Here is a 21,382-nt window from a genome sequence, read left to right as displayed (position 1 = left end):
AAACCCACAAGCCTCCCTACAGCAATGCAGGGGAATTTCTGATGGGCAGCTGGTACCAAAGGGGGAACTGCACCGGTGGCAGGGGTGTATTGGCACGTCAGTGCACGTCCACACGCACCCAGAGTCTCTTTTGACCCTGCAGGCTGCCCATGCCCAGGGCTGCAGCACGTCCCCGGGGTAGGCAAAGCTCTAAGGCCTCGCTGCAGACAAGGGCCGTGCCGAGGCAAGGGAGCGGAGACAGGCAGTGCCGCGCTCCCGGTCGGCTGTGCCCACGCCGGTGGTGAGAGCCCAGCCTCAGCTTGCCCGCAGTGCCCCCACGCTGCTGCCAGCCACCCTCCTCCTACCCATGGGAGAGGGCAGAGAACGCAACCTGTTCACGTTTAAACCTTGATGGGCACAACGTCCAGCTGTTGCAATGGGAAGTAGGTGAGGAAATAAAAGCAATATTAACAAGTGAAAAAGAACCTCTCTTAAAAAAAAAAATACAAAGCAAGCCAGGTATTTTCCAGCATTTTGCAGAACGGCACCATATTTGTCAGAAACTTCCCCCATGCATTTCGCTTTTTGTGTGTTTGTTTTAAACCCACCATCAATACCTTCTGTACTGGGTAAGATCTTTACCCCCTCCAAGTAAGACCTTAGCAGCAGGGTCTGGTTTTGGCTCCAAAGTAGAGAACAAATACTGTAGAGCTCGTATTATTTTTAAAACAAGTAAGCTATGTCAGTCTTTTCTTAGATATCCACAGCCGAATAACTCAAGAGCTGGGTATTACAATGAAATCTTAATAGCTGATTCTTCAATTTTAACAGCTCGCCCAATTACAGGTTAACCGGCGTTACACACCTTGCAAAGAGGAGCCCAGCCTACTCAGCACCAAGAGCGGCAAATGGCGTCACCGACGGGGCAGCAGACTTTCGTCCCTCCGTCATGCCAGCACGCTGCTTTGCATCTTCACGCTGAGCAGACAATCCAGCAGAGAGATTTTCGGGCCACCTCTGCCGGCTGCGATGCAGCATGCAGGCACCGCGCCGAGCGCGCGCCATGAGCCAGGGGCTGCTCCGGGGGAGCTGGGAGGGGGCTGACTCCTGCGAAAGCCTCGCTCGGACACCTCTGTACAGACCTAAAGAAAAAAACCTGGGTGAAAGCAGCTCTGTTCAGTCTGCGTCCGTGCAGCCGGGGAGTTCAGCTGCCCACGTCTGACCGCACGGGTGCTAATCCGCAGCTGAACCTGCTGCCGCGTGGAGCCAGAGTCAAAGCTCCCACTGGCTTCCGTGGGGGCAGGATCAGGCCCCAAGGCAGGCAGTTGCTCTTGGCTTCAGGCCGGGGATTGGCGAGCTGCAGGCCTGCTGCCCGCGGCCGCCTGACTGCTGCTTGTTGTATTGAAAACAAACAGAAAAAACCCAAACCGCAGTTTTGCCCATGCGTATCACTGACCCGTATTAGAATAAATGCAATTCAGATCTGCTTTCAAATAGTAACCCCTGCGTTTGCAAGACTGCCCGCTGCACCCTGGTGACAGCATTAATATCAGCATTTGTTGGAATTGTTACTATTTGCAGTGTGGCCCGGACACAGATGGAACAGCCTTACCTTGGGCTCTCCCGGCAGCGCTGGGGCAGGCCGAGGCTGAAGGCTGCCCTTCATCACTCCCAAGGCACCCCGCTCCTCTGCAGCACCTTGAAGATGCTCCTCACGGGGTGGGTTTTGGAGGCAGATGCAGCTGCGTGCTCCGGCGCGGGCTCGCAGGGGCAGCTCTCTCCCATTGAAATGCCCAGGCTGTGCCTCGGTGCTGCCTTTTCTGGGCTGCCATGCTGGGAGAGGATCCTGTGCCGGGGAAAACCGGCTGGTCCGGCTGGTACCGCAGCCCGGCCAGCCTCTGGCCTGCCACAGGCAGCGGCGGCTGCTGAGGCTCGCTGCCGCGCGGAGATGCGGCACAGTGTCAGCCCACAGACAGGGAAAGACACTTAAAAAAAAAAAAGAAACGGGAGATTCCCTTCCTTCCTCTTTCACATGCAGCAGTACTGTTATTTGACAAAAGAGGACTGTTTGGGCAATGGCACTCACTCCGACCCCGAGAAAGCCCAGCGCGGCTCTGGGGAGCGAAGGCCCTGCTGTGGCCGAGTCCTGAGCCCCAATGGCCCAAAGGAAACTCTCATCGCCCTCCTTGGTACGATTCCCACCCCTACAGAACCAAGGACGCTGCCTGCCCTTATTATGTGGTGTCCTGCTTGGGCAGATAGCTTCAGTTGTTAGGTTTTATTTGTTCCTTCTGATCCTGATATGAGATTTTGCCAAAATGAAGTCTAACATCTTAGATTAAATTTCCTGCCCACGGGCAATTTTACATTTTTGGTACTTACGTAGAGGAACCGTGTGAGCTTTGTGTACCAGTAATGGCGCGAGGTGCCTGCTGCACCACACGTGCATTGTGTGACAGTATTTTGAGGCGGCTGACTGTGCAGGCAGGCACCCGTTAGCCCAGAGGGACCCCATGGGCAAAGCCCTGGGGCTGAGCACCGTGCCTGCAGACCGGGTCGAAATGAAAGGGTGGAAGAGCAAGGTGCTGCAGGGTGTTGCCAGGGCAGGACAGGGCCCCAACCCTCTGCAGAAGCACATGCAGCCGCTTGGCTGTGAGAGGTCATAAAATATTTGCACTTATTTGAGAGATGCTGTATGTGCCCAGGTGCCTGAGACCCTGCAGCTGTGAGCCAGCTCCTGCAATACTCACCCGTGGGCAAGGCCAAGGGGCCAGAGGAGGTGAAGCAGCAGCCCTCCAACATCACCAGGACCTGAAAACCAGCTTGAGTGCACGAAGCCGGGGAGAGCATCATCTGTACTCCTTTATAAGCCTCCGCGGGCGCCCGGGAGGCGCTGAGCCCCGAAAGCCGTCCCGGGGCTGCGGGAGAAGCTGGGCTGCCCCGAGAAAGGAGCCCGGAGCACCGCGCACCCCCGAGTACAAGCCCAGCCAGGCAGCCGAGCATTGCCCGCGCTCCCCGCCGAGCTCGGGCCGGCGGCGGCCCCGCTAGATGGCGGTGCCCGCCCGCGCCGCCCCCGGCAGCCCGCCGCCCGCACCCCGGCAGCCCGCCCACGGCAGCCCGCCGCCCGCACCCCGACAGCCCGCCGCTCGCCTCCCGGCAGCCCGCCCCGGCCAGGGGCACGGGCAAAGCGCCTGGTACCCCGGCACGGCCACGCAGGGAACCCCCAAACGGCCTCCCTAGGGCAGGACACCGCACCGATGTTACTGCCTTTGAGGAAAACTCCTAGCGAGTCATTAGGACGTCGCCCCCGCAGTTAATTGCAAACACGTGGAGCCACGCGTGTTCCTGACTGCAATTAATGGCAGTCAGGAGGTGCCGTTACAGCACGTCGCGTGGTTTGGGGGTTGTTCGTACAGTCGCGGGGGCCAGGCAAATTTTGACTTTCAAGGGCAAGTGCGCTGATTGAGCAAACCGCATCGGAGGGAAGCCGCGGGGAAGCGATTCCAGCACAGCCTACGAGTGTGGGGGAAGAGTAATCAGAACAGAAAATGCACTGTATGGGGGAAAAACCCCCAGGCTCTGATGCCAGTTTCATATCAGGGACCCACCTGTGCTCTTCTGACGTACGGGAAGGCCAGTGCTGGTTATCAGCCTCAGTTCTTCTCAGGAAGAGACAAGAAGATTCCAAGTGTGCAGAATTTTTAAGCATGTCCCATATGAACCTCCAGCCAACTTCCCCCAGAGCTGCAAAAGCTTTGCAGCAGGTCCAGGTACTTCATGGCAAACTCCGAAACACACGGCAGCAGACGCTGCTAGTACCCTGAGCCCCATTCGCACAAAGCAGCGGGACTCCCGAGCTCCGACTTAGGCTTCTGCCTTACACACCTCCTGCTTGGGGATATCTTCCGTGCCGGCAACCCACCGAGCCACACGCAGCCTCGTCCCCGCAACGCTCGGCCCTCGCCAGAGTTACGCCAGCCTGCACGTGGAAATGGGTTTTCAAGGCGTCACCAAGCTGCTGCGTCAGCTAGTGCTCTCTCTTGCACCCAAAAATACGCCCGTCTGACACGAAATGCACCCGCTGCAGGTGATGCCCGTAGGACCAGGCTGTCCCCCCGTGCCCAGGGAGGATCCCCCTTTCCTGAGCCCTCCCGTGTGTCCCTGGCTGTGGTCCCATCACTCCGATAATGCACCAGGGCAGAGGGGACCCACCCCCGACTCCCCCCAGCGCTCCCTGCCCCAAGACACTCCGGGCTGGGGGCTGCTCAGGGCCCTGTCACTCCAGGTCCTGTGCAACCCCTGGGGGCTCTGCCCCCAGTCAGGAGCGGGCTCCCCCCACCCTGCAACCGGGGCCCACGCACAGCCCTGGTAAGGGTGGGGGGCAATAAAGGCTCCTGGCAGGGGTGAGGTGGCGCGGAGCAAAGGCAAGGCCTGAGAGGGGCTGGGAAGGAAAAGGAAAAGGAAAAAGGAAAAAAAAGGAAAAACAGAGGAAAGAGGGAGAGACAGAAAAAGACAGAAAGAAAGAAAAAGAAAGACAAAAAGGCAAAAAGAAAGAAACGAAACAAAACCAAGAACACGAAGATGAAGGGAAGGACAGGATGAAAGAGAGAGAAATAAAGGGTGAATGAAATGCGGGGCGAAACCGAGGATGAACAGACGGAAGGAAGGACGGACGGACGGATGTAACAGACGCCGACGGAAAGAAGGAGAGAAGGGAAGGACAGCAGAGAGGAGGCGCGGCGGGGACTCGCCGCTTCCCCGCCGGGGACACCGCTCCCGCCCCGCAGCCGTGAGGCCGCCCCGCTCCCCACCGCCCACCCCCCGGCATCGATTAACGTCCAGCTGCTTTGAAGAAAATAAAGTCATTTATTGTCAAAGCATCCAACATACCCAGATAAACTATAAAGTTTAATAAATCTTTTCGAGAGGGGGGAGGAAAAAAAAAAAACAAACCGAAAAGGAAAGGTAACACGGAACTATCGAGACTCCATTTCACGGGCACCAAGTGACACTCTGCAGTGAAGGGGACGCGGGCGGCGGGGGCCGGGCGGGCGGGAGGCGCCCGGTGCATGCAGGACCCCGGCCCGCCGCCCCCGCCGGCCCCGCCGCGCTCCTCCCCGCCTTTAGCTTTATATCTAAAATAAAAATTTACCCTGACATATAATTATTATTACATCTAAACCATAAGTGCTTAATAATTTAAGTAGAAACGTATGACAAATGCATCAATATGTTGCAATATATGACATTTTAAAAAATGTATTTTTTAAGTCATTTGCCTTTTTTTTTTTTCTTCTTTTTTTCCGGTGCTTTTATTCTTTTTTTTTTTTTTTTCTTTCTCCTTCTTCTTTTTTTCCTCCTCCTCCTCCTCCTCCTCTTCTCCCGTGCTGCCCTCCCCGCCCCTCCCCGGAAAGTGAAAATGCGTGCATCGAAAGGAAAGGAAAGAAAGCGGCGGGCGACCGCTGCCCGCCGCGGGGGGCCGGGCGGGGGTCCCGGGGCGCGGGGTCCCCGCTAGTTGTGCGAGGTCATGTGGCGGGAGAGGTGGTGGCGCTCGCGGAAGGACTCGTTGCAGATGGGGCACTTGAGCTTCTCCTCGCGGCGCCGCTTGACGAGGGGCTCCAGCGCGTACTCCTTCTTGTGGTGGGAGCGCATGTGGTAGACCAGGTCCGAGGTCATGCGGAACGAGGCGTTGCACTTGGCGCACCAGTTCTGGGCCGGCAGGCACAGCGAGGTGAACGACGGCGGCAGCAGCGTCAGCGCCGACGGCAGCTGCAGCTGCAGCGGCCCCGCCGCCGCCGCCGCCACCGCCGCCGCCGCCGAGCTCTTGGGCCAGAAGGCGGTGGCGTAGAGGAAGGGGCTCTGCTTGGGCAGCCCCCCGCCGCCGCCCGCCCCGCCGCCGCCGCCGCCGCCCGCCGCCTCCCCGCCGCCCGGCAGCTTGACGGCCAGCGCCTCGGCGGCGTAGAGGCGGGCGGGGGCGGCGGCGCCGTCGGGGCAGGGCTCGCCCAGCGCGCCCAGCTTCTGGCCCAGCACCAGCGGCGGGACGTGGGGGAAGGAGCGGGCGGGCTGGGAGAAGGCGCTCTTCCGCTCCTCCGCCCCGCCGCCCGGGCCGCCGCCGGGGCCGCCGCCCAGCTGCGGCACGCTGGTGAAGGCGCTGCCCCGCGCGGGGCTGCCCCCCTCCAGGCGGGCGGCCAGCGGGCCCCCCGGGCCGCCGCGGGGGCACAGCCCCGGCTCCCCGCCGCCCGCCGCCGGGGCGGCGGGGGAGGCGCGCTCCTGGCCCTCCTCGGGGCCGCCGCCGTCGGGCTCGGGGCCGCGGGCCGCCTTCTTCACCTCCACGAAGGCGCTGCGCTTGGCCTCCCCCGTCTCCGGGCTGGGCGGCGCGAAGAGGCGGCCGCCCTCCTCCAGGCCGCAGTAGGAGCCGGCCGCCCGGTACTGCTGCTGCGGGGCGCACACCGGCTCCTCCTTGGGCGCCGAGGGCAGCCCCGGCCGCTCCGCCGGGAAGCGGCCCCGCGCCGCCGCCGCGGGGCCCCGCTCCTCCTCCTCGGGGTACCGCCGCTTGGCTTTCCCGGCCGCCGCCTCGGGGCCGCCCTCGGGGGGCGCCGGCCGCCCCGGGGACCCGCCGCGGCCGCCGCGGGAGTTCTCCAGCTCCCGCGCCAGGTTGTGGAAGTCCGTGGAGGGCTTGGTGCTGGCGGCGGCGCTGCCGCCGTCGGCCCCGGGGAAGGGGTGGTGCAGCGGCCCGCCGGGCTTGCAGTACTTGCCGGCCTCCTGCTCCTTGCCGGCGCCCTCCTTGCCGCCGGGGGCCTCGGCGGCGGGGCCGCTGTCGGGGCCGGGCAGCCTCTTGGGGCAGCGGAACCGCAGGTGGGCGGCGAAGGGCAGCTCGAACTGGAAGCGCTGGCTGCACTCGGGGCAGGCGAAGGGCGGCGAGCCTGCGGCCGGGCGCACCCACGCGCGGGACGGGACACGCGGAGACGGGGGCTCCGTCAGCCGGGGCCGGCGACGGGGCTCCCGCGGGGGGTGAAGGAAAGGGGGCGGGGGGTCCCGACGCCGGCCGCCTCCCCCCCACCCCGGGCGGGGGTCCCCGCTCGGCCTCCCCCCTCCACCCCGCCGCGGCGGCCCCTGGTCACCCGGGGCCGTGGGAAGGGGGCGCGGGGCGGCCGCGCGGGGCACCCACCGTTGCTGCGGGCGGGGGCCCGGGCGGGGCTGAGCAGCAGCAGCTCCGTGAGCTCCTTGCCGTACCACACCAGCAGCTCCTCGTCCTTGGCGATGCGGCGCAGGGAGCGGTAGAAGAGCTGCCCGCTCTTGATGTAGGCCTCCAGGTTCTGCTCCTCCCGCTCCCGCGCCGACTGCACCAGCCGCAGCCACATCAGCCCCTCCGACGAGCCGTTGGCCGCCGACGTGTCCACCTGCAAACCCTGCATTAATAAAGGCGCACGGACAGACCGACCGGCCGACGGACGGACGGGGTGGGGCCGGGCAGCCGGCGGGAGCGGCGGGGGAGCGGCTCTGCCCTCGCCGGCGGCGGGAGAAAGCGTGCCGGCGGCGGAGGATCCCGCGCGGCTCGGCGGCGCCGCGGCGAGCAGCGGGCGGCCCGGCGGGGCTGCGCGCCGCGGCGGGGACGCGCTCGGGCACCGGCCGTCGGGGCGAGCGGCTTTGCCCGGCGGATGAGCGGCTCTTACCCGGAATATGTAGGGGACGGTGCGCTTGTCGGTGGACTTGAGGGCGATGAAGGCGATGCTGTCGTACAGGGACGTGTGGCTCAGGACGCAGGGGCCGAAAATGGCATTTTCTGGAATGTCGCAGGTGGTGTAAACGCTGGTGAAAATGTCAGTCAAGCACTGCTGGACCGTCTTGGCGTCCCCGTCCCATATGCCCCTCTGGACGCCGGCGTCCTCCATGCCTGCGGGCGGGGAGACGGGCAGAGCGGAGGCGTTACAGCGCGGCGGGGCCCCGCCGCAGCGCTGCGCGGAAGCGCGGCCGCGACCCGCCGGGGAAAACAAAACAAAATAAATTAAAACAATGTAATTAACAAAAAACTAAAAAATTTAATAAAAATAAGAGGCAGGCGAGCACTTTCACCGGTCTGGAAAGAGAGAAAGAAGGCGAGGAGCTCCGCGAGCGGGAGGCGAGGTGCGGGGAAGCTGTCGCGATGATTTATTTATCAGCGAGCCCGGCTGCGAGCGCGACGGGAGCCGGCTCGGGCAGCAGCCGGGCAGGCGCGGGGGGGAAAGCCCAGCGGCCGGATCCGGTCACGGGCAGGAGCCGGACAAAAAGGGGCAGCCGTCTGCGGGCCCCCGCCCGAGGCGGGGAGCGGAGCTGCCGGCCGGTCCTCCCCCCGGGCTCCGGGGCCCCTGCAGGCGAGGAGCCGGGCCGGTCTCCGGGCGGTGACAGAGGAGCAGAGCGAATGGGTTTCAAGTGGCTTGTCATTGTCGCTGATTGCATGTCAGCTCACCTCCCGCTCCGCTCGACAAGAGGGAACGTATGTCTGCTCATTACCATAATCCAGCACTTTCCCTCCGAGACTTTAATTAAAAGCAGCAAGCAGAGGTAATTATTTTTACCTCGACACGCTTATTTATGGAGGAGGGTGAGCCCCGGCTCCCTGCTCTGCGAGGGGACGGATGCAGGCGGAGGCGAGGCGGGCGGGCAGCGGGCAGCGGGCAGCGGGACGGCGGCCGCCGGGCTGCCCGCGCCTCCCGCCGCGCTCCGCGATGCCGAGGCCGGGGAAGAAGCTGCGCGCAGGGTTGCGGGTGCCCTTGCCCTTTCCGACCCGATTAGTGTAAGGCTGCCTTCCCCCCACCCCATCTGGCATCGAAATCATTCATTTGGGGTTCGCTCGGGAATAAATCGGTGTTTCTCTCGGTGCGCCTATTTACGCCCGAAGCCGCTCGCACCGGGCACGGCCCCGCCGAGCCGCCTTTCCCCCCGCGTTCGGAAGACAACCGGGTCCCCCGCGCCCCCAGGAACTTCGCCCCCTGGAGCGGCGGCGTGGGCGGCGGGGGGTCCCGGCCCCCCCGGGGACGGGGGGAGGGCGCTTTCGCTGCCTCTCCGCCGCCCCCCTCGTTGCGGTGGTGCCCGGCGCATCCCTTCCCCGAAGGGATTATTTCGCCAAACGAAACAAACGGCAGCGAGCGGCCCCCGCCAAACTTTCCACCCGCCCTCGGCGGGCCCCGCACGGCCCCCCGCGGCCCTGCATCTCCCCGTCTCCCCGGGTCCCCCCCGGCCCCGCGGCGCTGCCTCCCCCCCGGCCGCCCTTTGTCCGGGCCGGGCGACGCCGGGGCCGCTCCCGGAGCCGGAGCCGCCGGGCACCGCATCCCGGGCAGGGCCGCCGCGCCCCGGCCGCCGGCACGGCCATCTCCCGGCATTGTTCCCTCCTCCGGCGCGGCGCGGCTCCCCCCGGCCGGGCGCTGGGCCCGGCGGCGGAGGCGCCGGGGGGTGGCGGGGCCCCTCCGCGGGTACTCACCAGGGAGAGGGGGAATATAATCCTTGCCCCGACAAGTGGCACAAAGACGGGCTCCGGCCTCCGCTGCCCCCGGCGCTATTGTATCAGTGCCGCCCCATGGCCGGGGAGGCGGCGGGCCGGGGGCCGGGGCCGGGGCGCGGGCGGCGGCGGGGAGCGGGCGGGCGAGCCGGGGAGGCGGCCGGGGAGGCGAGCGGTGCAGATGGACCCGATGCAGTGAGTGACTGGCACACAGACACACACTTTTTGTTTGCTGCACATAATCTGCCCAATGACGCGTGACAGCCCACGTCCCCTCCCTTTAACCCCTTCGGGGGCTGCCCGCTCGCTGCCCGCCCGCCCGCCCGCCCGTCACCTGGCCCCGCCGCCACCGGGCACCTGCGGGGGGGGGGCGGGGGCGGGGCGCATCCCCCCCCCCCCCCCGGGCCCTTTCCGTGGCAGCGTGCGGGTTTGGGGGCCGCCGCTCCGGCTCGGCCTGGCAGGGGGTGCGGGGCGGGGAGCCGGGGGGGCCCGACGGCCGCTCCGCCCGGCGCCGGGATCCCGGCGGCCGCCTTCCCGTTCTGCCCTCTCACCTGCCGGGCAAGGGGGAGCCCTGGACGCGCGAATGAAATCCCTCCTCGCCGGGATAAAGGCAGGCAGGGATGCCCGTGCGGAGGGGGATTAAACGCCCGCCGTGATCCGCAGAGCCGGTCCTCCCGCGCTGCCGGCGGCCGAGGCGGGGAAGGCGCCCGGCGGAGGCCCGACGTGCGGGCGGACAGCGGGAGCGGGCAGCCCCGGGGCTCCCCGCCGGAGCCTTCCCCAGGCCGGCGTCCCCGCGCGGTCCGGAGCGCAGAGCACCGCCGACGGGGCGGCCCCGGCCGGGCTGCCCCCGCCCGCCCCAGAGCTCGCCTTTCCCGGGGCGCGGGGGCAGCGCGCGGGCTGGCACCCCCGCACACGCGGGGCTCGTGCATTTACGGACACGCACGCAGATTTGGTAAGCAAAAGCATCCGCAGATGCTCTGTGCCAAAATAAGGGTTTTACCGCACGGAAGAGTGTTTCCCGGTTCCTCCCTTATCGCCGTCATCTCAGGTACAAAGTAGATTTTTAAAAAATCAAAAATCAAATTTAGAGCCCCCTAAACTAGACAAAAGAAGAGACAAAGCGTTTTCCAGACGCGAGCGGAGCGTTGTTTGCAATCAGAGAGTGGGCTGATATTTGGCTTTCAAATTCACTTATCCTCTACATAATTACGATTTTCCTTGCATTAGGATTAAAGGCTGCATATAATATGCTTTCAACATTTATCTTATTAATTCGACAAAACACAGCTTCTCCTAAAACGGGGATTGTCATAACATTAAAAATATGGGAGTCTGTAAAAATTTGGATCTCAATTCCTGCTTCGGAGGGGTTTTTTCCCCCTTGTCCTGGTATTTTTTCCCTTCTCTTTTTTTTTTTTTTTTTTTTTAAATGCTGCTACTCTCGCTGTGTGATATAAATTGTCCGAATGACTGTCATTAGTAGGGGGGAAAGAAAACCTACGCGTTATTTTTATTCGCGAGAATTTTAAGGGACACGATGGTACATAAACTATCTCGAAATTGCTTCGACATTATCTCCGCTACCGAAATTCCCCGATACTAAAAAGGACCGTAGCGGCATTTATGAGCATTTATTCAGCCTCGGATGCTACCGTAAAAGTGAATCCCAGGCAACAGCGTCGCCTCAGCCCTGCAGAACAACACTTTTATGGACGCGGGCTCTTTCCTTTTAAGTTTACGCTTCCAAGTGCCAGGACCGGGGAGCGCCCAGCGCAAACCCCGGCCGACCCCGGCTCCCCGGAGAGCGCGGTGCCGGCGTCTGCGGCGCGGGGAAGCCCGCCCTGCAAAGCGGGCGGCATCAGAGCCCGCGGTCTGGGAGGCAGCCGCTCTCCCGGGCTCAGCGAAAAGCCGCACCGGGATGTCGGGGGGGGGAACGGTGAAGGTGCGCCCGGGCCCAATCCGGCTCCTGCCCCGCTGCGGGCCGGGGCCCCAGGCGGGGCGAAGGCGGCCCGGCCCGGCTCTGCCCGGCCCTAATCGGGGAGAGAGCGGCTCCCCGGCCGCCAGCCCCGGCCGCAGCCCGGCGAGGCCCCCGGGCGCCCCGGAGTGCACCGCCAGCCCGGCCGGGCCCTGCCAACGCTGCCTGCCGCCTGCTCCGAACCGCGTACAAAGTACCGCGTTATATATAGGCGTGTTATACACGTTTATTCTTCCAGAAAGCCTCCCGCGGGGAGTCGAGGGCGACCCGGGCTGAGGAGCTCCAGCCGCCTTCACGCGGAGCCCCCGGCAGCCAGCCGCCCAACGCCGCCTCCCCGCTGCTTCCAGCCCCCGGCAGCGCGGCCCCGGCCCCGCAGCACCCGGCGCCGCCTATGCTCCCCCGACGGCACCGGCCCGGTACGGAGGAGCCCGCCGACAACCGGCTCCCGGGGAAGGAGAGTCTCCAGCAGCGGCCAGGGCAGGACCGGGACTTGGGCTCGAAGGAAGCCGGGCAGGCAAGCCGCAATCCCACGGACGCGCGGGGGCTGATGGCCGTCCAGCCCCGGGGGGGCGGCCCGGGCTCTGCTGCCCCCCGGCCGGGACCCCGATGCGGGGATAGGGCGGCTGCGGGGGTCGAGGCACCGGCGGGGTGGTGATGCTCGGCCACCAATATCCCTTAACCTCTCAGAGGGAAGTGCCAGTTTTCCACCCATGACGAGTTACCATGGGGATGGCTGCAAGGGAGGGAGGATCTGTCTCTCTGAGGATGTCAGGGCACCCTCCCGGCTGCGCTTTCCTCCCCGGATTTCACCCGCGAAGGCGAGGGGGAAAGGGGCCAGGTGAGGCTGCGCAACCTGGGCTCGGAAACGCTCCCGCATCCCTCGGGAAACGCTGCCTCAAAGTTGTGACGCACCAGGCCTACGAATGTATGGTTACTCCCCTGAGGAGACACGCACAGCCAAAAGTCAGCTCACAGGTGACTTTACTGTAAACTCACCCGTGAAATAAAATCGCTGAGAAAATACCAAGTTACCAGAAGCGCACAAGCCCAGCCACAATCGTTCAGGCGGTGCCGGGGGACCGCGGGGAGGAGGGGCGAAGGGATGCCCAAAGCTGCCTTGCTCCTGTGTCTGCCCGCTGCTGTCAGAGGCAAGGCCGGCCTGCGGTCCTCGGGGGGAGCACACGAAGTGGAATGGAAAAGCGACTCAAAACGAAACGTGGAGCCACAAGCTTTCCCGGTGCCTGAAGAAATGCAGGCAGAACGGTTCCCTTCCCCTGAGACACACACTGCAGCTAGGCCTCTGTAGTGGAAATAAATCGGGGCCTCAGCTGCATGACAATTCATCCTTTCTGCTTTTAACTGTTACCAGGCATGTGGACGGCACCTTTCCTCGGGAGGTCCTGTACCGGGGCGTCAGCAGCATCGCTGCCACGCTGCAGACCAGCAAGCGGGCGGCACGGAGAAGCGGTATTTCTCCCACCGGTAATCCTTCCAAGCAGGCACAGGGATCCTTCTGGGACTCCTCAGCCCCACCACCAGCCGGGACATTTCCCCACCACCAGGCCCTCGCCAGGGCTGAGGCACACCGGCAACGCCTGTCTTATCTTGTCTCCGGCTCAGCTCCCAAACAAGCCCGCGGTCGCCGTCCTTCCTATTTCCATCGACCCTTCAGCCGCATCTTTCTGATGCTTGCAGCGGTGCCTGGGGCTCCCAGGTCAAGTCACGGCCACGCGACAAAACTGTAAAGCCCTTTTTGCCAGACGCCCGCTTTGGCTGTGGTTCACACCGAGAAGGAGCAAACACTCCTGCTCCCCCAGGAGCCTCAGGCAGCCACAGCGGGACTCGGCGTCCCTTCCCTACCCGTTTTCTCACGACTCAGAGACGCCATAAGCACCTCAGCCATTTCTTCAGCCCCTGATGGTGCTTGAACTTCCCCTGTACTTCTTTCCGAGCAAACGCAGAAACTAGTTAGAAATATTAATTTGTATATTCACCAAAGGGTCGCAGAATTTTTTTTGTAACTGACCAGAAAGCAGACCACTGAATGTAATAGAGGGTGGTTAGTTAAACGGTTAATATATAGCCCCAAATCACTTCTGGCTATCTATCTCAAAATTATTTTTTTCAACACGGCTTTCCGTTTCTCCTCCTTACTTGACGTGATAGTAGCACCAAGGTTGAAAGCCTGGAAAGCTTTCACCTAGCTTTAGCTTCCTTAAAATATTTAACAGCCTGATAGAGGATGTTACGGGCTATATGGGACAGGAAAGAGTGGTAGAGAATGTTATGGGCTATATGGGACAGGAAAGAGAGAGAAACGAAATGGGGAAACCCCTCTAGGACAGAAATCTGCTTCTCCCTCCTGTACGCCCTTGGTCCCTTCCATCCCTGCGTGCCACCGCCAGCGTCCCACGCTGGGGCTGGAGACTGCCCTACCGCACGGCCCTCGGTCATCCTCCAGCTCCGGCGTGAGACCATGCAGAAACCGAGCCTCGACGGCCGACACGCCGCGGCTGGTGGGAAGTGCCGAGCCTCCGCGGGGGCGACCGAGGGACGGTGCGGAGAGCTGCTCCCCGGGGGGTACGGTCCCACAGCCCCCGGCGCGGGGGCTGCCCAGTGTGGGGTGCAGAGGAGTCGGGCAGCGCTGGGCTCCCCCTCTTTTGGGAGATCTGGGCTCTGCAGCGAGCGGCGGGCAGCCCGACCCGGGCGTCTGGTGGCCTCGGTGTTGTCGGGTTTATGAGGATGTCACTCAAAACTCCCCACTGGGACCCTGGGTGGCCTCTTTCCGGGTTACACGTGGAGAAGCCTTAGCAGCAGCTGACTGCCCAGCATATTCCCGTCAGGCGGATGAGCCGCATCTGGGGATGGTCTTTTCCTTCCCCGCACAGCCTGCCGGGCTGTGAAGGCCTCCGCTGCTCCAGTGAGTGACAGTCCCTAAAGTTTGCAGAGGTTTGCTAAACCCTGGCGAGCGGGGGTGGGGAGAGCAGTGAAAGGACAGACAGACAGAGGGGGAGGGAGGAGAAAAAGAAAGATGCAGAGGATTTCAGCTCCGGCTCTGCTACAGCGACTTGACGTGGGGTGTGTGAAGGAGCCTGAAACTTAAAAAGATTTATTTTCTCTAGTCATAAATCTCATCCCGTTGTTCCTCTGACCAACCAAGCATGATAAAGTCCTTTTCCATAAAGTATTCAGTATTAAAGCCACAAAGCTCACCCAATCAGTAGCCATCTGCTTCTCCCATAACTGCTGCTCCAGAAGCAGGGAAAAGCAGCCAGAAGAGAAAGGGCACCACTGTTACGGCTCCGGGACAAATGAGAAGGCACTGAATAGCAGTCGAAACCTTTAGTTTGCCTTGTATATCTGTATCTATAGAGACAGAGGAAGAAAGGAAGCATTATATTGATACAACAATTGTAAAACAAAAAAAGGAAGAGGCATCTAAAGGGCAATACAGCAGGCATCAGAGGGCCCCACGTAAAAGGGATGCTAACAGATTTATAGAAACCTTTAATTGGTTTTCAATTGAAAGATAAAGAGGCCGAGGAAAAAAACGGGAAGAGCGGCAAAGTGATCTGCGTTACACTCGTGCATCGGCGCCCGATCTCATGCAACCAGAGCATTTCTAATTTTGACGCGCTATCCCCGGTACCGACCCGCCTCGTCCCTCCCTGAAAGCATCCCAAACGGCCCAGCCCAGCCCCGCTGGGCTGAACTTGACTTTCAGCCGCCTGGGAGGGACCCCCCCGGAGCTAAATGCATCGGAACGACACACCCCGAGAGGCACCCGGTGCGGGCAGCAGCCCCGGGACACCGGGTCCGGCCGGCGGCAAGCGCCCAGCCAGGGCGGAGGGTGCAGGCTGACCCAGAAGGGTGTTTTGGGGAGGCCTCTCCTGCGGGGCGGGGAACTCGCCGCCCCCCTCCCTTAGCTACGGAGATAAAAAGCAAGGGTGCAGGTTATAGCCACGAGGTGGGTAGACGAGGGTCCTGAACGAAGCCGCAGAAGCGGGGAAGGGGCGGCAGACGGGCGGGTGACTTCACCGGGGGGTGCACAAGCCCCGGCCGGGGCAGCAGGCCCCGGCCCCGGCGGAGCGTGGCCCCCCGCCCCTCTCCCGCACGCACCGCCAGGTAATGAGAGGGTTAATGACCGAGCTATCTGATGCCGTAAGAGCAAAGCGTTTGGCCGAAAACCCCCACCGCACCCTGCCGACGGCCGCGCCCCCTCTCCCCGAGACGGGAGCCGCACGGGCACGGGGACACGCACCCGCACCCACGCACAGCCGGTGCGGCGGCGGGTCGGGATTAGCGGCCGCCCGCCCCGCCGCCGCTGGTGGGGATTACTCCCGGACGAGGAGGCAGGGGCAGGCGGTCCCGTCCCCCGCCCGCCCCCGCCCCCCCGGCGCTGCCCTGGCGGGGGGCCCGCGCAGTTCGGAGGAGTTTGGGGGCGGCGCGCGGTGCCGGGTGCCCCCCCGCTTTCCCCGGCAAGGGTAGCTGCTCTGCCGGGTAAGTGCTGCCTTCCCTCCGATGGAGGGCAGGAGAGGAAAGACGAAGCCGAAGATGTTGCCGGCGGCGAGATTTACGTCCCCAGCACCCTCCTGCAGCAGACTCGGCTCCGGGGGGTGCGGGGGGAACTGCGCCCCCCCTGCTCGGCCCCCCCCTCCCCGCGGCCCGTGCAGTCCCGGACACGGCGGGGAGGGCGAGGCGGGGGGCCGGGGGGCCAGCTGGAGCCGGCGCTGAAAGCACAGGAAAAAAGAGGGGTGGTTTGGTTTTGCGGTTTTTTTTTTTGTGTGTTGGGGTTTTTTTGGTTTTTTTTTTTTTTTTGTTGGTGTTTTTTTTTTTTTTTAGGTCCCCTGGCACGGGAGGGAAACCAGTACAAATACAATTTACGTACCGATTAAAAACACGGGTGAGGAGCGGGAGACACCGAGGCATCACCCTCCCTCGCGCAGGTTTTGTTTCTCTCTTGCGAAACTGTGAGCGAGGCGGAACGCTGCGTTGAAGGTGCAAGTTGTGCCGTGGCTTTTTCCAAGTACTGCCGTGTCCAGCAGCACTGTATTATGTCAAAAATCTGGCATGGCAGCCAGTGGCACATCTGCTAGGTGTGGATGACATTCATTAGCCAAGGTTCTCTGCTAAACGGCCTGCCAGAGTCTCAGCAGTAATGCCCAATGCCAATCACTCGTCTGCTGCCAGCTCAAAGGCAATCCTGCTTCAAGGATGGCTTCTTTCCATGCTGGCAGGAGAAACAGAGGAAACAATGCATTTAGATGTTTGGGATCCGAGCAAGGTTGCACACGGGAGCAGCAAGCAGATGTAGCAGAAGAGGAGATGAAGTTGTGAAGTGTCATTTAATAATTGCAGCACACGGGAGAGGCACTGGCAAGTCGAGGTTTAGGAAGGGAAAGCATTAACCCCTTTCCAAACCATAGGGCAGACAGTGGCCGATGCTTTTTGAAAGGCAAGGTAATGAGACTAGTGCAGCAAATCGCCTGTTCGTGCCCATAAAGGATACACAACATCTTCAGCACAGGGAGACTGCATGTCGAGACAGCCTGGACAGCAACGCAGGCCCGTGAATTTGTCAGTGTCGCACCTCTCGGCATCCACGAGCATAGGTTTTAAATCAGTGCAGCAGCCAGGGTGGGCTTTGAGATGCCATTGTAACCGAGTTGTGCAGAGGCTTTCTTCCGTGTTTTAGGGGTTTTTTTTTGGGAAATAAACGCAAGCAACTTGGAAGCAGATTTCCTGCGTGTGAGCTCTTCTAAACCCCACGAAAGGGGAGGCAGGGCAGGTCTGCAGCACCCACTTCTCCACTGCCTGGGTGCACCAAGCCCAGAACTGTCCTCCTGCCCAGCCACTTCAGGCACGACCCGCTGCCTGCGCCGGGGAACGAGCTGCGCTGACCTGCTCAATAGTCAACCCGACTCAGGTTGTCCTTCCTCTCTGGAGGTCTGCCCGCTGCAATCTGGACAACCTCCGCGCTCGTGATTTAGTGGGCTCAGTGCTGGTTTTGACATTTTGGTTCACGGCCTAAAAAGGGCAGCTGCGTAACCGGGGCAGGCTGGGCACTCACCGCGCTCTCCTTGGAGTGATGCGGCGGCCAGAGACGGAGGGAAGGAGCACCTGCTCGGCACTGCTACTGCCATCTTCCTCTGGGAAGAGAGGCTCCGCTTCCCTCTGCTCCTAGGTCCGGTAAGAGTCCTTGTTCCTAAGATGGAATTAAAACACCTTGGGATGAGATGGATGTCAAGATGTTAATCTTCCCCTCTTATTACTTTCATAAAACTACCATCACCTAAAGAGGTTTGAATTTGAGCCAGTGGTTTGCAGTGAACCCAGGAAGCAACCTCAAATAGGTGCTCAGTGAAAGCTTCCCTCATCCTTCTGCCTTCCTTCCTTCAGCTTCCACTCCTACTTCGGTTTCTGTTTACATCCATTCATTTAAATAGTGGTTCATAAAACGTGTAAAAAGCTACCTACACACAAGAGCATACAGTCCTTGCCTCACAGATGAATTTCTATGAGATCCTTGGTATCTTAAATCTTCCACTACTTCTGCTCACTCTGTGAAAGACTACTGGCAGCTCGCAGTGCCTGTTCTACTCCTTTCAGCTCGTCAAGGAATTAGAGGCTTTTGCCCCCGGTGTTGGCCTCTCTACTATTACCTGTGCTATTAAATCTCCACACGTGCCTTCCAGCAGTCCCCAACAGCCCCGCATCCACGCTTCCCGCCCGGGCTAGCCTGCTGCACTGTTGGCAGTGCCCGTCTCTTGTGCCCTGCCCAAGACTTACCGCCAGCTCCTCCCATAGCCGGCGGTTGCAGCTCCCCCGATTTCCCCTGCCCAGCCATCTGTGGTGCAGGCTCAGTTGTGAGCCCTTGTACTTGTACTCTGCTGCTCCCACCTCCCTGGGAAGTCGCTCTGCTCCAGCTATAGTCAGGGTTGAGCCTTATCCACCTTCTGTTTCTGCACTGGGTTTGTCTCTGTTCTGGTTAGTCGGTTGGCCTCAACCAACCAAGTGTCTGCGAATTATAAGGTATTTCCCCGATTTCCTCCTTTTCATAGTTTAACACCTGCTGTGCCACACCAACACACTTCTGGCACAGGCTGCGTGAATCCCGTAACGTACCACCCGCAGGCACTGGAGCTGGGCGTCTGTTAAGAGCAGGCACCAAACCAGGAGGTAGAGATGTGATGCTTGTCCCCCCATCTCCAAACGTTATACCTTTGCTTAAATACGTGACTAATCCCATTTGATCTACCGTGGTGCTTAAAGTTAAGCCTATGAAGTGTTCACGGGGCAGCGGTCTCCGTACAGAGGAGTCAGAGGAGAGGGGAAGGGGAGCGTGGGGAGTTGTGGCGGTGGGAAACACCGCCTTGCTCTCCTTCCCCCCAGCGCCACGTTCTCCTTCCGCGGCTCCTGGTGCTCTACAGCACCCGCATCAGGCTCCCCTCAGGGTTTGACGTTTCCATTGACACCAGCTACGTGAATGCACTCATCATTACGGCGGTCAAGATGGAGGGGAAAAAAAGGGTTTAAAAAACTCTTGTCAAAACAAAAGCCCAAATTTACGTTTTTAATTCCGGGTTGGACTTGTTCGTCATTGTGTTTGAAACCATGTTTCATTCTATTTTCAAGGTGTTTCTCACACGACTCATTAAAATTGTGGTCATTGTCACTATTTTCGGACAATTATGTGGGAGAAAACAGTGTTATTGCTGCTCTTACAATGAGGGCTCTGTGCAGAAAAGCACTCATGCACGTGTTTCCTTCACTCTCAAAGGATTTTAAGCATGTACTTAAATTTAAGCCCAAGCACTTTTTGGAACGGGGAACGTCTCTTACAACCGGGACTAGATTCAAAATCTGTACGTCCACGGAGCTCTGTCTTTTAATTCTTTGCTTTACGCACTAGGAAATCTCCTGCCTCAGCCGTACAAAACCGTGTCACGCCATTTGATACGTTTCTTGGCACGTGCACATTCTAATTCACAATACTAACATCTCTTCCCCGTTTTTTAGTTTGCTTTTCTTTGGGTGCAATGTATTATGTTTTACTGTATGTACTACTACATACTGCTTGCACAATGTTTTGCATGATCTAATATTCTTTGTTCAAAACTGCAAAAAAATCTAAATAAAGACTATAGTGTGTCGCATCAGTATAGACATCAGCTAACGTTTTCTACGGCATATGGTACTTCAGAAGCCATATGTACCACTGTTTAGTGATTCTGGCAAAGAGGCACAGAATGGTGAAATCCAACTGCCAGGATTTCTGAAAACAAATATGTAAATGCTCCAGTGCTTTTGTTATTCATAACATACCTCTAACACAGCACATACAATATGCTGTTCATTCTGTAACTAGTATACTACTAAACTATATTTGCTTCAGTTCTCATTTTACAAGATTTTTTTCCTCTATGTACGATTCCTCCATCCTTTCTGTCAAAATCAATTTAAATTGCAATTTAGAAAAGGCTTTTAATCTATTTTAAAGGATGCACTTTTGGGGGGAACTGTGTACCTACGCAAGGGTCTCGTCTCAGAACAAAGACAGACATCATTTCAGCAGTCCGAGAACGCCCGTCCTAACTAGTGGAATGAAAGCACGAAAGGAAACTGCATATAGCAAGATCAGTTGTGCAGAGAGACGTCTGTTCAACCAGGAATAAGCTCCCAGGGAAAACCGGTTGGTTGGCCCCGCTCACGGGCTAATGCAAAGCGAGTAGGCTGACAAATCCTTTGGGAATACGCTCTAGGAAACAATAGTTGCGAAGGAAGCAGATGATTTCAGACACGTGGCCAAAGGTGGACGGCAGCTGCCAAACTCCGACCTGGGCTGGGATCGGTCCGGCAAGCTGGGGCTCCGTCACCGGCTGAGGAACAAAGGGGATGCTCCACGGCCGTGGGTTTCTCCCCAGAAGGGCCAGCAGCGCCGACGCTGGCATCTTTTGTGCAGCAGCCTGAGAAGCCAGAGCACAGGCGTTAGGGCAGCACAGAGCTGCACGGCCTCTCTCTACTTTGGGTGAGCATAACTCGCCGAGAGCCCGTCCCCATGCTCACGTAGAGCATTCGTGCACCAGCAAAGGCACTTCAGACCCCACCAGTGAAGGCAGCAGCCCTCCTTCCAGAGCCAGCACAGGCAGGTAAACGGGAATCAACACCTGATTCCATTAACCATCTCTGCAGCACTACTTCGTGGCGCTCCTCATCTGCAGGGAGCCTGTCATCTTTGCCTGAGATTTTGCTATGATGAAGTATTTCAAAATGTTGCTATTTAACATTCAGCTTCACTGTTCACAACAAACATTTTAAAATTCCCTGTCGCCACGATTGCCTCTGTCTTTCGGTTTATCAGTGTACACGGAGACTGAAATTACGGGAGTGATCAAACATGTTAGCAAGTTGTTCTGCGGCCCCCTCCTGCCTCGTCTGAAGCAAGGCGGTTGTAAATCACTGTCGCAGCCAGCGCTCAGTACCCCTGCAGCTCTGGGCAGCACCAGCGAACCAGGCAAACCTCGAGCTGCCTGTGGAATTAAAGGAGGGAAAAAAATAGCAATGCCTCCGAGAAACACTGGCCTTTCCTATCATCGCTGTGGTTATTTACATTGTTAAAACCAAACAACAAAACAGTGACTCCCCTGCACACCTTTTCAGCAAAATACTGTCAAGTTCTTGAAAAATTTCCGCCATCGCCAGACACGACAACATTATCCAGGACACACGGATGCCTTTCTCCCAAGAGATCAAGAACTGCTTTTCCTTTCTTTGCCAGTCTTGAACTGCGGCACCCCCTTTCAGCAAGCACAACCTCCCTCGCTGGGGTCTCACGCCCACCACAGTCTCTGCTTAACTTCCTTCCCACGCACGTTACAGACCTGCTCATTACCTAAAATCCCCCGTCAAGTCCCCGCTGTATTATTCGGAACTTGGGTGCCCAAGCAATTCCT

General features: G+C 60.0%; 1 protein-coding gene across 1 annotated transcript; it reads right to left on the bottom strand.

The window, feature by feature from the left end:
• Positions 1–4,101: 4,101 nt before the first annotated feature.
• On the bottom strand, positions 4,102–8,319 carry PRDM8 (PR/SET domain 8). The gene is made up of 3 exons (XM_075150652.1): positions 7,653–8,319; positions 7,148–7,379; positions 4,102–6,902 (listed from the first exon to the last, which is right to left on the bottom strand). The coding sequence occupies exons 1-3, from the start codon at positions 7,869–7,871 to the stop codon at positions 5,491–5,493; spliced, it is 1,863 nt and encodes a 620-aa protein (XP_075006753.1). The 5' UTR covers positions 7,872–8,319; the 3' UTR covers positions 4,102–5,490.
• Positions 8,320–21,382: the final 13,063 nt, after the last annotated feature.

Source organism: Calonectris borealis, chromosome 4, assembly GCF_964195595.1.
Source record: "Calonectris borealis chromosome 4, bCalBor7.hap1.2, whole genome shotgun sequence".
Classification (NCBI taxonomy): Eukaryota; Metazoa; Chordata; class Aves; order Procellariiformes; family Procellariidae; genus Calonectris; species Calonectris borealis.
The sequence above is the reverse complement of the archived record's forward strand: the minus strand, read 5'-3'. Positions and strand labels throughout refer to the sequence as shown.